A 16,056-nucleotide genomic window follows, 5' to 3' on the forward strand; every position below is an offset into this window, starting at 1 on the left:
GTTTTTCCGTGAGGGCGCCATTTTACGAGTGTGGCACCCATTCATTTACTAACGTGAATGTGCCTCAGGGACAGAGAATCGGGCTTTCAGATGTTATCAATTCTCTTCTGGGCTTCAGTTTTCACCGTCTAAGTTAATCGAAAATCGAAAATTTTATTTCTCACATGGATGGCGATCAGGAAATCTTAGGTAATTTGCTCCTCTAGTACCCAATTTTGCACGCCGACTTCTGATTTTTTATTCTCGCTTTGGTAAGAGAATATTATGGTCGAAAGTTTCATTGAGGAAGTTTTAGCAAAAGCTTATTAAGTCTTTTACTTTCGAGGCGCATATTACCTTAAACAGTGTCAACACTTCCTTTTAGAAAGTCATAGTAGAATCAATAATTAAAATTTTATTAATTCGGCTGGCATAGAAAACAGATAGTGACAATAAAAAGAAACATTTATTCAAGCGATACTTTGTTTCAAATGGCCCTTGGAAATATTACAACTTTTCTCTTGAAGCAATGCTCGAACTGTTTACCCACAAGATTTTAAACCAAACATTTTTATTGCCATTCTTTTATGAGGAGTTTCAACTATGTGAAGGTGAATTCGTTCGACAAAAGATCAATTTGTTGTACTTGGGCCTCAGCCCAAGTACATTTGTTTTCATTCCGTGGGAAAAAACTGTAAGGTATAACCATTTCTGGCTGAGACCAGGGAGGGCAAAATGTCTTGGCTTCATCTTTCTTGGCATAATAAATGGCGTAATGATGTTAACTGAATGGAAGTGCTGCTCTCAGCCAGTCTTGAATAAGTGAGATGTGAATATTAATGCTTCTCTATCTGAGTTTTTGCCACAAAATCTTCTGAATATAATCAAAATGTGCATCGAAATGCAACAATTAATGCACCCTCCGTTTCCTAGTCGATGGCACGACCTTTGCTACACCCACTGGACGAGCCAAAGTGGGAGGGGTAATTTCAGTTTGGTCGAACAAGAGGGCTCGAGACCAGAATTTAACATTTAAACTTGAAACATGTTTAATCGCTGACAAGATGTGGACTAGTGTTAATCAAAGTAAAAGGGTTAAAAGGAAGGGTTTTATATCCCGGACACAATGAAAACCATTACGACTGAAAACTACCCCCATTTGAGAATAGTAATGCCCACAGCGATGGAGAACACTTATCCTTGAGCTGAGAAAACCAGACCATCATTTCGAAATAGAGCTGCAGATTCGAGAAGCTCGTTCAAAATAGGTAGGTACACCCCATAGGGGTGGTTTCGAGTTTTGAGGGCAAATTTCGCCTCCTTCATATAGAAATCGTACGTTTGTTTTTCCAGGAGAACACACCATTTGACACAAAATTTGCATGTAAAGGGGTCGCCAGTAAGCACGTGGTCAAATCTGGCATAAGAAACAATATGAAATGTTGGGTAAAGCCAGTCCAAAATAAACTGATTTGAACTTTTGTGTTTTGTAATTTATACCACTGCAGTAACATTACCTTTTTTGACAACATCACACAATGTAATACGTTTTGAAACTTAATACTCCTACGTATTCTGTGTCTCCTCTGCTGAAAAATACGGTATGCCGATTACCATGTAAGGAGATGATGACGTCAAGACAGATTTGTAGTGCGTTTGGTCCTGGATGGTGCACGAAGTTTTGTCGGGTAGCTTGTGTATTTATTTTCTAAATGGGAGAGATTAGGGTCGATCTAAACGAAGGCCAAAGAATGTTATGATACTCTAAGCCAGCTGAACTCTAACGCGAATGGTTGGATAATTTGGAGGATGTCTAGAGTATTGAATTTCGACTGCGTCACAAGTTTGCGAAATGAGTATTCCGTCGAACGGTCAACGAACGATATTTTAGAAATCTGGAGACATGGCACATCGCATTTTTATTTTAGTATTTTATATTTTACAAAAGATTTAAGAAGCAATAATTTTGTCGAAAATTCTGAAAAAAATATAGGAAGATTTGATCACGAACACATTTTCACTTGGGGTCAACTAGCCCTGCGTACGATGCTGTGTGTTCCGCTACAGCTAATCGCCCCGCTCACCACAGCCCTGCAAAGACCCGTACGTAGGGTCGGTGATTTCAAATCCATTTTGGGACTTGACGTAAAAAGCCAAATTACTGCCGAAATTCAGCGTTCTTGGGCCCAAGTCGTATCCCAGCCCACCTTAGCTACTCGATCGCTTCCAAAAATGACAGTCTTTTATTCACTTCTCGTAAATAACCGTCGATGTCGGCAACTCTATCGCTAGCCCTGCGTACGATGCTGTGTGTTAGCTGTAGCACATAGCATCGTACGCGGGGCTAGGGGTCAACATGGGGTCGCAGCCATGTTGCCTCAAAACTTATTTCTGTCTGCACTCAAAACTCAAAAATGTCGGATATGAACCTGACAAATCGATGCAATTTTGTCAAACTTCGGCGAAATTTCAGCCTATAGACAAAATTTCATCCAGGTAAGGTAAATTTACTGAAATTTGATCGACAAATTATCCTGAGCTTAAACGTGACAGCTCGCCTTCCTTCTCCGGGAAGTCACGCATCCAGTTGCCCATACACAGTTGCCCATATGGCCAGGTTTATGAGATTGTTTTCAAGCGACGGCGGCAGACCGTACGGGGCTCTGGATATGAACCTACCGCCGGTGTAGCTGTAATAAGGCCAAAGTAAGTAAATTCTTTGTTTTGCGTCCGCACGCGCCTAGGTTTTTGGAGATTTTCGGGAAAAAAAACACAAACTTTCCTTTCAAAAATTCGCCGTTGATGGCGCCATTTTGTCTCAAAAACAAGTCATGGCTTTTAACTTTGCGATGAAATACTCCTTTACGGCAGTCAGATTTCACTGATAGATCGTGCGGTGACGTAAAACAGTACTCTGTACACATTTACCCCTGTCGATCCTCTTTGCCTCACGCCAGGGCCTCACGTTCTCGCTGTCTGTTGTGGCTTTGCCTGTTGTGGCTTTGCAGTCACGATAAAAAGTGGATGAAATCAGGGAAATAATCGAAGTTAAAAAACAGGAAACCTTTGCACGGTAACTTGAAGGCATGGTCACTGCGAGCATTCCGGACTTGAACAGAGAGAGATTCAGTCGGCCGATTGGACTTCGGTACTACGACTCAGAGAATATGGCAGACGGAAAATCGAAAAGTGTTGAAGCCTATCCAAGTTTATCGGTCTTTCAGGTTTGCCAAAAAATTGGTTCATTCGTCCATTTTAACTTGAAACAAAAAACAACCCAGTGATCAGTCCTGTAAACGAAAGGCCTTTACGTACTTTTTTGTTCAGTTTGGGTAAGGGAAAGTATATTAGAATCCCTCTGTGAAAGTTCAAACTTGTAGCAGGCGGTCGTAGCTGCTCTTGAAGGAGGTCACACTTTCTGCATTAATGACATCGGCTGGTAATTTATTTCAAATGTCCACAAGTCTTGCTGAAAAAAAGAACTTCTTTGTGTTAAGTCGAACGGTCAGTTTATGAAGTTTGGAACAGTGTCCTTGAGTTCTTGAGTCGGCTGCTATCTCAAGTGAAAGGTTACAGTGGTCATGGCCTTTGATAACTTACTAGAATTGAATCATGTCGCCGCGAATTCTTCTTTGTTCAAGTTCAATTAAATCAAGCTGTTTAAGTCTATTTTGATAATTGTAGTGTTGGAGTTTAGGTATTATTTGCCGTGCTAAGATTTTTATGTCCTTTTGTAGCCATGGTGACCAAACTTGTACTGCATATTTAAGTGGTCTAACAAGTTGCTTGTAAAGACGAAGAATGACATTTTTTGATTTGATCGACAATAATCATTTGATGAGATCAAGCATTCTGTTTGCTTTATTGCAAACTTATCACATTTGCTTGAAGGTTTTAAGGTAGAATGAAGTAGATCGCCCAAGTCATTTTCTTCAGTTGTACGTCCAAGTGAAATATTGTTCATTGAGTATTTATTAGAGGGGTTGTTGTAGCCAATATGCGTCCGCCAGTGTTCACTCATTTTTTGTAGCTTGTCAAAATCAGCTTGAAGAATTTAAGGATCAATACAATTTCGCAAGGGGTGATATGTCTTGGTATTGTCAGTAAGTTTTTGAGTTCAGAACTAATTTCACCGCCAGTATGATCGATGTAGATTAGAAAGAGTACTGGTCAAAGAACTGAACCCTGTAGGATACCACTTGTGACATATTCTCCATTGAGATGATGCTCCATTTATGACTACTCGCTCTTTTGTATTTGCCAATCAAGCTTTGACCCACTCTAGAATATTTCCATTTATGCCATGATACTCCATCTTTTCAATCTGTAGTGTGGTACTTTGAAAGTGCAAGGAATATAGATGTGAAGCGTCCACCTAAATTTGGGTCCGATAAGTCTGTGTGTGGACAGACAATTGCGAAATGATTTCTTTTATTTGATGGAAATGAAAGGTGCTGGTTTTACTGATGGTCCTGAGGAAGCTACAGGGAACACTTTTGTCATTATATCACCAATGCCTTGTTCTCTCTGATGCCCCATCTTTCTAAAATTGAATGTAGAGGCTACAAGTTACCCAATCTGTTTGGTGTTTTCTTTCCAAACACACCCATCAGCATAAACATTACAAGAAACTTGAAAGAAACGTATAAGAACTTGAGGACAAAAGACTGCTACATTCCTCAAATTGTCCAGATTTAAGTAATTTGATGAGGCTGTCAAGTTGCTATGCAATGGTATTGACATGTGGACACTTTGAATGCACGAGAAAGAAATCTAAAACTAATAAAAGAAAAGCAAACGTCAAAGAATGACTGTTAATTTTGATCCATTTGTCATGAAAATGCATACAGTGATCATACAGTGTGTCACACTGTGACAGGAGTATTCATGTTGTTTGAGAAAAATTGTCCAATAAAAGCAAACAGATTTTGTGTTAAATTTTCTGTGTGTGTTTTTTAACCGCTTACCCGCGTACCTTTTAGGATTTTGAGTGGACGCAAAACAAAGAATTTACTTACTTTGGCCTAACTGTTGCGTTGTTTTTAGTGCCCACGGACGAAGTCCTGGGGGAGTTATAGGTTTGGTCATGTCAGTCCGTCCGTCCGTTCACGCACGTTCTCAGACATGCCCAGGTCAATTTCTTTCAAACTTTGCACAAGAATAGTACCCAACCCCATACAGATGCACGTCGATTTGTTTCACAATGCGATCGAATTTGGCCGTGTTAGAGGACTTTTTAGTTTACACCTCCATAGACTCCCATGTATAAGGCAGTTCTCCATAGACTCCCATGTATAAGGCCAAGAAAAATAAAAATTTAGTTTCTCATCGTATTCATATTGCCTAAAGGATGCAGTGACACAGTTTTTTGTCCCCACGGATAAAGTCGAGGGGGCTTATAGATTGGGTCATATCCGTCCGTGATTCCATCAGTTCACGCAGATATCTCAGACATTTTGACAAAATATCATGTGACCTTGGTGACCTTTGACCTCAAATATACATTATTGTCCATAACTCAGTAACCACAAGTGCTAAACCTTTCATATTTGGTATGATGGGACACCTTATGACGCCACATATTGTACTCCATTAATTATGCGCATATCTAATTTTGAGCGAGCCAATAGAGCTAGAGGTCTGATTTTTGGTATATAAGAATAACTTAGCAATACAATTATTTTGACAAAATGTCACGTGACCTCAATGACCTTTGACCTCAAATATATATATTTGTCCATAACTCAGTAACCACAAGTGCTATACCCTTCATATTTGGTATGATGGGACACCTTATGACACCACATATTGTACCTCATTAATTATGCGCATATCTAATTCTGAGCAAGCCAATAGAGCTGGATGTCCGATTTTTGGTATATAGGGATAACTATAGGGTAGAAATCTAAATATGCCCATCTAAATATTAGACATCTACCATCGAGAACAAAATAAATCTGCTGTAATTTGAATATTTAAGGAGTTTTAGCAATTTCCACTATAAATAAAGAACCCCTGCCTCAAACTCCACAAGAGTTGCTAGACATATTTTGCCGTTGTCATGCCATTGCTTCGTTTAATAACCAGTTAATCAAATGCCTAATTGACAGGAGGAAATTCGAGACCATATTTGAATAGTAGTATGTATTGTCCTCAAAATTACTCTATCATGGCCCAAGTACTCATTGCCTTCAGCAATACTGCCTTGTTTTAGTTGTTTTCAGTCGAGCTTCCCTGTATCACCTAGAGGAACTTCTGTCATGCTAAGGTACCCATGGCAGTCTAGCAACTGCTTGGACTGTGATCGTTCGTGCAATGAATCAGTATCAACAGTTTTACCACGCTTTCACTTGATCAGCGTGGAGGCGTCTACTAGCTGGTTGCAAAGCGAGAACTCTGACAAGTAGGTTTGATGGTAAAAATCACTGAGAAAAGTCTATTTTTCAAATCATACTATCAACGTTTGTGAGCATGGTGCTTGGTCGTGTTACAGTATCATATTATGTGAATTATGTGAAATATTCATCTGCATATATTTGTGCTTGGAGGTTAAACATCGTTCTCAGAAATTGTTTATCTAATCGTAATGTAAATTGGCTTTACACACACATATACACACACACTCATTCATTCTCTCTCTCTCTCTCTCTCTCTCTCTCTCTCTCTCTCTCTCTCTCTCTCTCTCTCTCTCTCTCTCTCTCTCTCTCTCTCTCTCTCTCTCTCTCTCTCTCTCTCTCTCTCTCTCAGCTACCCAAGGCGCAAATTTACTTAAGATTACATCCTGTGACATCTGTCCTCCGATTGGTGTCAGCTGGCCACTATTTTTTACTGAATCTATTATCCACGGCTCGATGATTGGTGTCCACTTGTCAGCAACATCTGTTATTGCTGATTGTTTTCGCGAAACGTTACCACTTTCTGTGAGTTGTTCCACTATGGCGAAAATTCTCTATCCCGGCTTTCGTTTCTTTTTCAAAGAGTCTAAATTTATCATCATCTTCTTTCTTGGTTTATCCGTTGGTGTCGCTGTCTTTACGCAGGTGAGTGCATCGTCATTCTTTTCTACGATTGACAGTCACTTTGCCAGTGATTCATGAGACATGAAAGGTGTCGAAGAAATGCAAAAGGATGTAGCATTTAGAAATGACTGGGGAACGTAGGTATGTTCAAATTTGTGGATTGTTTGTCTACATTTGTGACTTTCAATCAGTTTTTTTCCATTATAGTAATATTTTACATTAATGAAAGCGACGAGTTTTGAGTTTGTGTACATATGTGATATATACATATCACATTTGTCAATTTGGTGCATATATACACATTATGTATACTCATACTTTATACAAATAATTTGTTGGCAGATCTTTGAGACTAACACTGTCACCCGAAAAGAAACTCAGGAAGGATCACGTGAGGTATCACGTGCACTCTGTAAGGAAACGCAATCTGAGTCTGCCAGTCGATCGAATTGCTCTAACACCTGTAAAGCTGATACACGAGCCCAAAACGTGAATCCTGTGCGTTTTCCGTACAATGAATATACCAGATTCGGGCTTGAATGGACAGGAATTGTAGACGAACTAGAATGGTCGAGTGAATCTTCACATCCGACAGGAAACGACAACCCCAAACCTTTCAGTATACGTGTTGGTAGTGCCGGTCTAATGTCTACGGAAGAGTCCAGGTAGGGTGGTTTTTAACGCTCATTCATGAAAACTTGATTTCTGCGGTAAATAAGGAAAATGGTCTCTTGGTAATAGACATTCTCGAACACTAACTCCCAAATAATGCTCATGCCATCGTTAAAAATAGAGTTACAAACACATTACTCACTTTTTTCTTTTTTTTCAGAGTTTATCTATATGAAGACAAGACGAATTATGAGATGGGTGACTTCGTTCACGTTGTCATCGAGGGTCTCGACAAATATGGCGGGAAACGACGTAAAGGTGGTGACTTCTTCGAGCCGGTCATGTTCAATGAAAAACTTCAAAAAAGTACAGCGGGGAGGGTGGTTGATTACGGTAACGGCACGTACAGTGTCTACTTTTACGCTGCCTGGCAGGGTACTGCTGCCATCAACATCACACTTGCATTCACACGCGAAGCTATACTCTTCCTGGATAACGAAATCAGGTACAAAGAACCTCCTGGTTGGATAGGCACCTTCGTCCAAGGTAACACGTCAGAATCTAGCGAGTGCTACGTCATCAGCGAAGGATCGTGGGAAGATATGTGTGAATTTACTAACCACAACGCTCTTGGGGGAACGGCATTTGTATGTGAGAAACCTAAGTCATTACCATGTAACACCCTATATTCCGTCTTGCATTCTATTAAAAAGGTGGTCAACGTCACTGAGCAAAGAATCGCAGATAAAGAACTCCTGTTCACAAAGTAAGAAAAGATTGCAATCGACTTCCACTCCTATTTTTTTGTAATGCATCAATCAAGTTTGTGATCTTATTTCAAAGAAGGCTGACAGTATTAGTTAAATTGTTATCATATTTTGTTCCTGGCCAGTAAGGCCTATGTGTACTGCACGTAATTCAGAAAATATTTTTAAGTCTAACATAACAGGATGTCGATGTAATTCCTCCTGAAATTTATTAAACATACAATAGTTAAAAGGGCTCCTTGATACAGAAGAGGTGAGAATAACTGCAATTTATGGTGTTTTGAATGACGCCGACTCGTCTTGATTTTAACAAGTCACTGAAACATGAAGAGGATTCATCATAAACGAGCACCTGTTCTAGCTTCAAAAGCATGTCGACACACCTTCTGTTTAGCTTGTCAACCCTTTTAATACACACATTATATGTATTGTTATTATTTAATAGTTGAATTCTAGTCTTTAACAAATCAACTTGTCAATAAAAACCATGCATTTTACTCGCGTACAGCCTGAGTTGACAAGCTGATAATTATGTGTCACAACATGCTACTACTAGGAATAGGACAAGAAACTTTTTTTGATAGTTATCAACACTTTTGTATACGCTAATCATTTTATAATGCATGAAGCTTATGGTCAATTTATTTGTCTTGCAGGGGTCATTACAGAGGATTGCTGAGTGCTACTCCATTGAAAGTCCAAATTTCTGGTGAGTACAAGTGAGACGTATTTTTGTTTCACATACATGTCCAATATCCAAGGTGATCGCACGCTGAAGTGTCCCCAGAACGTTCTGGCTACACAACAAATAACCTATAGATAGAGATACAATTTTGACCACATTTTCTTTGTGATTGCGTCATTTACCTTGCACACATTAAACCTTGTTAACAAAAACGCCGAAATCGTTCATTCAATTAATTGTAAAGAAAGGAGACTTGTTGCCACCAGCTCTGTTGTGCAAATTAATAAAAATAATAGGGCAACAGACACAAACGTAAAATAGAGGCAACAGATGTTGGCTGCAAACATAACTCTGAAAGCCATGGGCACAAGAAAACATAAATGAAATTCTCTCACATCTATTCGCAAAAGTATGACATTTGAAAATGTCTCTGTACCATTAGCTTAAAATTCTAATTCGAAGCAGTGTACCTAATTTTCAATGGCAAACCTTTCCACAGCGAATAAGTAGAATACTCAAAAGGAGATTGATATAATTTTGCTCGCGTTTGGAATAATTATTTTCAAGCCGAATATTGTAAATGTGTACCTGTACCTTTATAACAACATTTGATGTACAATAAACATGGTGCAGGCAAGTATTGGACTCAGTCTCAGATGTTTATTGTAAGGTTTAAACTAAAATACATGGTATAGGATGAGCAAGAGTTGGTGGCCTGCTCGGAGCCAACAAGTGACTCATAAGCACAAATATAAATAAATAAATAAATAAACAAATCGATAAATAAATAAATAAGTATTGAAATAATTAAGTAGATGGATGGGTGGACAGAGAGACAGACGGCCGGCCGGCCGGATGGATGAATGGATGGCCGGATGGATGGATGGATAGATAGATGGATATGTTTGGATTGAGGGGTGGTCGGGTGAGTGGGTGGATGGATGGATGGATGGATTGATTGGTAGGTTGGTGGCTGGGTAGGTACATAAATTCGTAGATGCATAGATGCATAGATAAGCTTACATAGTGTTTGGTAAACAGACATTTCAACGGCACTCTAGACTTTGGTAAAAACTGTAAAATTGATTATTCTTCTAGCAGGCTCGACAGACACCCGAAAGTTACCTACATGTGGACCGGATCTGAAAGTTCCAATGACAGACGGTTACTGGAGTGACAATTTGACCTTTGTACCCATGATGTGTAGAGGTCAGCAATGGCCCCAAAATAAACGTGAAGCATGTCTCAAGAATAAGTATATTCGACTGAGTGGAGGATCAACTATGTGGCACGTAAATCTAGCCTTTTCACGCCTTTTAATAGACAAGTCACTTGTAAACAGAACTTATAATTTTGTAGCTCTCCGTATTGGTCCATTCGAACAGCCTGCATCCAGCTTGGTATTCGAAAGCGATTACATGGACGGAATCACGATGGAAGAATGTAAAACGGGAACCGTGGTATTCATCGTCAATTTTAGTTTCCATTTCGTCACCTGGTCAAAGAGATCTTATCTGTCCAGAATTTACAATGCAAAACTAGCTGCTGAGAGACTGCTCAAAAGATGCCCCAATTCGATGGTTCTGATAAGATTAGCTAACCCCAGAGAAAACACCATGCCTTCTCAATGTGTTCACAGCGGGGACTGGATTCTGTATGATATGAACCGAATGATTCGGCGTGTCTTTGGGGGCATTGGAGTCCGATTTATCGATGTATGGGATATGGTACTCTCACACCCTGATCCTAATAATGTCCACATGGGAAGCCATGTTATTGACCAACAGGTACAGATGATGTTGAACTATATTTGTCCTGAATTGGTAGAGATGTAATTGTATGGCCCTATCCAGACTATTTCGTATTTCGACTAATTTTCTGCCTCTAGTTGGGTAGCGATTAATGTCATATTATGTTGTCAACTTTTCCTTGGCACTTGAAGGGAATGATAGTGTAAAATAGCACGAAACACTTTCAGGTCTGACGAACAACTTTATTGCTTATTGCCGTACTTAGTTTGTGAACAGAATTCATTTTTCTTTCTTGTAATGTATCAGCCTAAATTCATTTTCTCGAAATTTTATCTCTAAGATAAGCTCACTGAATAGTCACTGTATATCGGCGAGTAATTTGTTATTTCACAATCGATGGACATGGATAGATGACACAGATTTTCTGAGAACAAGACATGATTCAGAGTACTGACCAAATATCAACGAGTTTTAGGTGCTAATTGCAAAGACATTATTGCTAGCGGATAAAAAGGGCCGTTTACTTCTCGCATTTAGCGTAAATTGAATTGTCAAAATCTTTCTTCTTCCTTGAGAGATTTTAAACCTATGTTACTTACGCTTGTGATAAACATTCTAATACAGAATAGTGTCAAACAGCATGTGTCAGCGTGCACTTATATGTAAAAATATCGTAGTCGATGTAACAATAACTAACATCAATGGATTGTACTGTTCCAGACATTAAAGTGACATTAAATTCAATGTGCCTATATAACGCTTCCTCATTGTTATCATGTAGTGATAAAGTATGTTTCCTATCATAAAATGACATGCTTGTAAACTTGTTATTGATGAAGACAATCAAGCGCTAGACATCTGATAGGTTTAACTTTGAGAATTTGAGCGTAAGGCATGAAATACGCAAATTTTGTATGACAGTTTTACACGTTAGTCGTATCATTCAAGGACTTATAAATAATATATGACCCTGTTAACGTACGATCCCTCGTAATGTCCGTCGTAATCTGGTTGTGTCCTTAGCACGTGTGCATCATCGAACGAATTCACCTTCACATTGTTTGAAACTCCCCATAAACGCTTGGCAAAACAAATGTTTGATCTAAAATATTGCAGGTAAACAGCTCGAAATTTGTTCCAAGCGAAAAGTTCAAATATTTATAAGGGCTATTTGAAGCAATGCATGGCTTGAATAAATGCTTGTTTTACTTTATGTCTTGTATGCAAGCCTAATTCATAAATTGTCATTTGTCTCCATAGAGTTTACACAGGAAGGGCGGCTTTTTTCAATTTCAAATATCGATAAATTTTAGATGGTTTGTTTCTCTAGTATCCAAATTTGCAGCGTCACCCCGACTATTATTCTTGATTTTCGAAGACAATGGTTGAAATATTCATTTAGAAAAGTTTCAGCAAAAGTTTAGGTCTTTCACTTTCGAGGGCCATACTACCGTCATCAAAGTTTCATCTTACCAAAACAGTTTCACACTGAAAGGTCGTCAAAAGAGATCATGTGTTTATAGTTTTTGTCTGTTATTTCTCGCTTGCACATTCAAAATGAGGCTGAGATATACCATATTCGGAACCGTTAATCTTCAGCTTAATAGCTAGAACTATCCAAAATACAATGTTTATTGATTTTATTAGGTAAAATATTATTGTCCCTCGAACAGGAAACATGCACTTATTTTACTACTTTCCGTCAGTTCAGGAAGGGCGTATATTGACTGAAGTTATTATATAGTATATTACCATGCCCTGCCTGTCGCATTTTGATTGGTCGATCTGAACCGCGTGACTGACCACAAATACACAGTAATGGTCTGTTTACATGCCCGTGAATATGAATAATAAGATTAACAATTCACAGTATCGTAACTTTACATAATCAATCACAAAATCAAATGGAGCACTTGTGGGCCAAGTTGAGATAATTTTTGATCTGAAAATAACGTCAGATTTGCCAATATTTTCCGGCGCGCGTGGCAGTGCGTCGCGTATTGCTCAGCTCTGGGGCCCAGTTGTCGTTCGCTCCGAAATTTTTTTGGCAAATTTTGACGATTTTTTCCGGTTCGTTGATAATATAATGGAAATAACAGACTCCGCTCTGACCATTAACGTTTATTTATGGGCACGGGCTCGAAGAAAGCCAAATTAACGGGCGAGGCTGTTAGTTTTTGGCGTTCCTCTCGCCCTTGCCCATAAATAAGCGTTAATGGTCAGCGCGTCGCCCGTTATTTCTATAGTATATTAGATTATCCGTTATTTAAACATGCAGTTTCCTCTTTATTGGTTTGGTTCATTGTATATCATAGCTGACTACCATTGCCAATGCAAGAGCATGTGATTTTACATATTTTCCTAGGCGTTTCACCAATACACCGTTTACTTGTATTTTGCTTTCGTGATAGGGCCCGCATGGATGTCTTGATTGCCTGAAAATATCAGTTTCCGGTTATTATTCGTTTATCACCTGCTACCAGCAATTTGCTAATTAATTAAGCCCGATCCAGCGAGTGTTGGACACTGACAGGTAGTTGCCTGATGTCAACTTTCTTCGCTGTCGCCAGGAGTCATGCCAATGTTATTTTGAACTTCTTGGTCTACATAGTTAGAACACCTGGGTCTGTTACAGTCCAAACTTTTGTAAAGGATATGTGACATACCGTTACTGTAAGGAAATGTAAATGTATTTGTGTATGAACGAATGCCAGTTTCATTTTAAAGAGCGCTATATTGCTACCCGACTCCCGCTGAATCAAGCAAAGTACACGGTACGCTGTTACCCTAATGCAATGATTTGTGTACACCACACCCAAATGTGCTGCGTCAGTGATATCTTTACCATTGACCCCAACTCATTTTCACCATGAGGTAAGTTACAGATACATACTTTATCTGTGTGTCGAAATTCGGACTCCATTCTTTGAAACAAAGCGGAGTGCTTCGGATTAAGTTTAAGTAGGAATGTTCAAATGCAACGACTGGACAATTTTCTAAAATGCTGGTTTTATGGACCCATTTTAGCACCGCTAAAACAGTATATTAGCATTGATGGAATGAACTCTCATCCAATCAGAATGGCGCATGATATAACATTATTCAATTGAATGGATGTTCTGTCGTCCGCTCAAACAGTTCGCGCTACCTTATATCACAGCTAGCTACGTTGTCTACATAGAATAAGTGCGTACACATTTTTCAGATGTTCCATCGATAATTCTTTTGCATTTTTTACGAGTGGAACACATCATTTATATTCCCATCCGCTTTCATATTTTAAAATGATTTGTTCTCTTTTATTGACGACTATTAAGTGATTTGTGCAACGGTTTTATGATTTTCACATCTGCTACCAAACGAACACATTAATTTTACGTAAGTATCAGGGCCGTAAAGGTTAAGCATTTACCATCTGGAGCGTTGCGATATGGCTGAAATAATACTGTGCTTATTTAAAATTTAAGATAAATACTATGATTCCGATAAGCCATTTGATGCAGCATGGAACTATGAAACAGACGATAGGCTTCGATTGTTATCAATCAAGCTTCGATGTTTCACCCAAATGATCTTCTGTCACACTAAGTTACCAATGGTAGTCGACTAACTGTTTAGGCTGTGATCGTTCGTGCAATGATTCAGTTTCAATAGTTTTACCACGCTTGTACATGATCAGCGGGGAGGCGTCTACTAGCTGGTTGCAAAGCGGTGACTCTGACAAAAAGTGCATGATGGTAAAATCACAGAGAAAAGTATATTTTTCAAATCATGATATCAACGTTTATAAGCATAGTGCTTGGTCATGTTACAGTACCACATCATATGAAATATTCATCTGTATATTATTTGTGGTGGAAGGTTAAACCTCGTTCTCAGAAATTGTTTATCCCATCGTATTGCAAAGTTGCGTAACAAACATATACACACACTCTCACTCATTCTCCTCTCTCTCTCTCTCTCTGTCTCTCTCTCTCTATCTGTCTTTCTCTCTCTTCTCTCTCTCTCTCTCTCTCTCTGTCTCTCTCTCTTTCTCTCTCTCTGTCTCTCTCTCTCAGCCACCCGAGGTGTAAATTTACATAACATTATATCGTGTACCATCTGTCCTCCGATCGGTGTCAGCTGGCCACGATTTTCACTAAATCTATCAGCCACGGCTCGACGATTGGTGTCCACTTGTCAACAACATCTGTTCTTGCTGATTGTTTTCTCAAAACATTACCACTTTCTGTGATCTTGTTCCACTATGGCAAAAAATCTCTATCCCGGCATTCGTTTCTTTTTCAAGGAGTCAAAATTTATTATCGTCTTCTTTTTTGGTTTATTCGTTGGTGTCGCTGTCTTTACGCAGGTGAATGCATCGTCATTCGTTTCAATGATCGACAGTCACTTTGCCAGTGATTCATGGGATATGAAAGGTGTCGAAGAAAGGCAAAGGGATATAGGGTTTAGAAATGACTGGGGAACGTAGGAATGTTCAAATGTGGATTTTTTGTCTACATTTGTGACTTTCAACCAATTGTTGTAATATCAGTGATTTTTTACATTAATGAAAGCGACGAGTTTTGAGTTTGTGTACATATGTGATATGTACATAGTACATTTGTCAATTTGGTGCATACGCACATATTATGTATACTCATATTTTATACAAATAATTTGTTGGCAGATCTTTGAGACTAACACTATCACCCGAAAAGAAACCCAGGAAGGATCACGTGAGGTATCACGTGCACTCTGTAAGGAAACTCAACCTGAGTCTGTCAGTTGACCGAACTGCTCTAACAGCTGTAAAGCTGATACATGAATCCTGTGCGTTTCCCGTACAATGAATATACCAGATTTGGGCTGGAATGGACAGGAATTGTAGACGAACTAGAATGGTCGAGTGAATCTTCACATCCCACAGAAAACGACAACGCCAGACCTTTCAGTATACGTGTTGGTAGTGCCGGTCTGACGTCCACGGAAGGGTCCAGGTAGGGTGGATTTTTAACGCTCATTCATGAAAACTTGATTTCTGCAGTAATTGAGGAAAATGGTCTCTTTGAAATATACATTCTCGAACACTAACTTCTAAATAATGCTCAAGCCATCGTTAAAAATACAGTTACAAACACATTACTCACCTTTTTCTTTTTTTTCAGAGTTTATCTTTATAAAGACAAGACGAAATATAAGACAGGTGACTTCGTTCACGTTGTCATCGAGGGTCTCGACAAATATGGCGGGAAACGGCGTAA

General features: G+C 39.1%; 1 protein-coding gene across 2 annotated transcripts; it reads left to right on the forward strand.

Annotated features, from left to right (window-relative positions):
- The first annotated feature begins 6,865 nt into the window (after window positions 1-6,865).
- Window positions 6,866-11,557, forward strand: LOC139124909 (NXPE family member 3-like). Of its 2 annotated transcripts, none has more exons than XM_070691014.1 (5): window positions 6,866-7,019; window positions 7,341-7,663; window positions 7,831-8,376; window positions 9,034-9,086; window positions 10,161-11,557. In XM_070691014.1, the coding sequence occupies exons 1-5, from the start codon at window positions 6,915-6,917 to the stop codon at window positions 10,895-10,897; spliced, it is 1,764 nt and encodes a 587-aa protein (XP_070547115.1). In that variant the 5' UTR covers window positions 6,866-6,914; the 3' UTR covers window positions 10,898-11,557. The 2 variants fall into 2 exon arrangements, with proteins under 2 accessions (XP_070547115.1, XP_070547116.1); XM_070691015.1 differs by having other exon boundaries at window positions 10,164-11,557.
- The last annotated feature ends 4,499 nt before the right edge of the window (window positions 11,558-16,056 follow it).

This window comes from Ptychodera flava, assembly GCF_041260155.1.
Source record: "Ptychodera flava strain L36383 chromosome 23 unlocalized genomic scaffold, AS_Pfla_20210202 Scaffold_24__1_contigs__length_23054250_pilon, whole genome shotgun sequence".
In the NCBI taxonomy this organism is placed as follows: Eukaryota; Metazoa; Hemichordata; class Enteropneusta; family Ptychoderidae; genus Ptychodera; species Ptychodera flava.

Excerpts from the sequence above, each read along its gene's own strand:
- LOC139124909 (XM_070691014.1), top strand. The coding sequence starts at position 6,915 with ATGGCGAAAATTCTCTATCCCGGCTTTCGTTTCTTTTTCAAAGAGTCT. Across the intron at positions 8,377-9,033 it reads AAAGAACTCCTGTTCACAAA|GGGTCATTACAGAGGATTGC; the intron begins GTAAGAAAAGAT and ends TTTGTCTTGCAG. Across the intron at positions 9,087-10,160 it reads ATTGAAAGTCCAAATTTCTG|CAGGCTCGACAGACACCCGA; the intron begins GTGAGTACAAGT and ends TTATTCTTCTAG.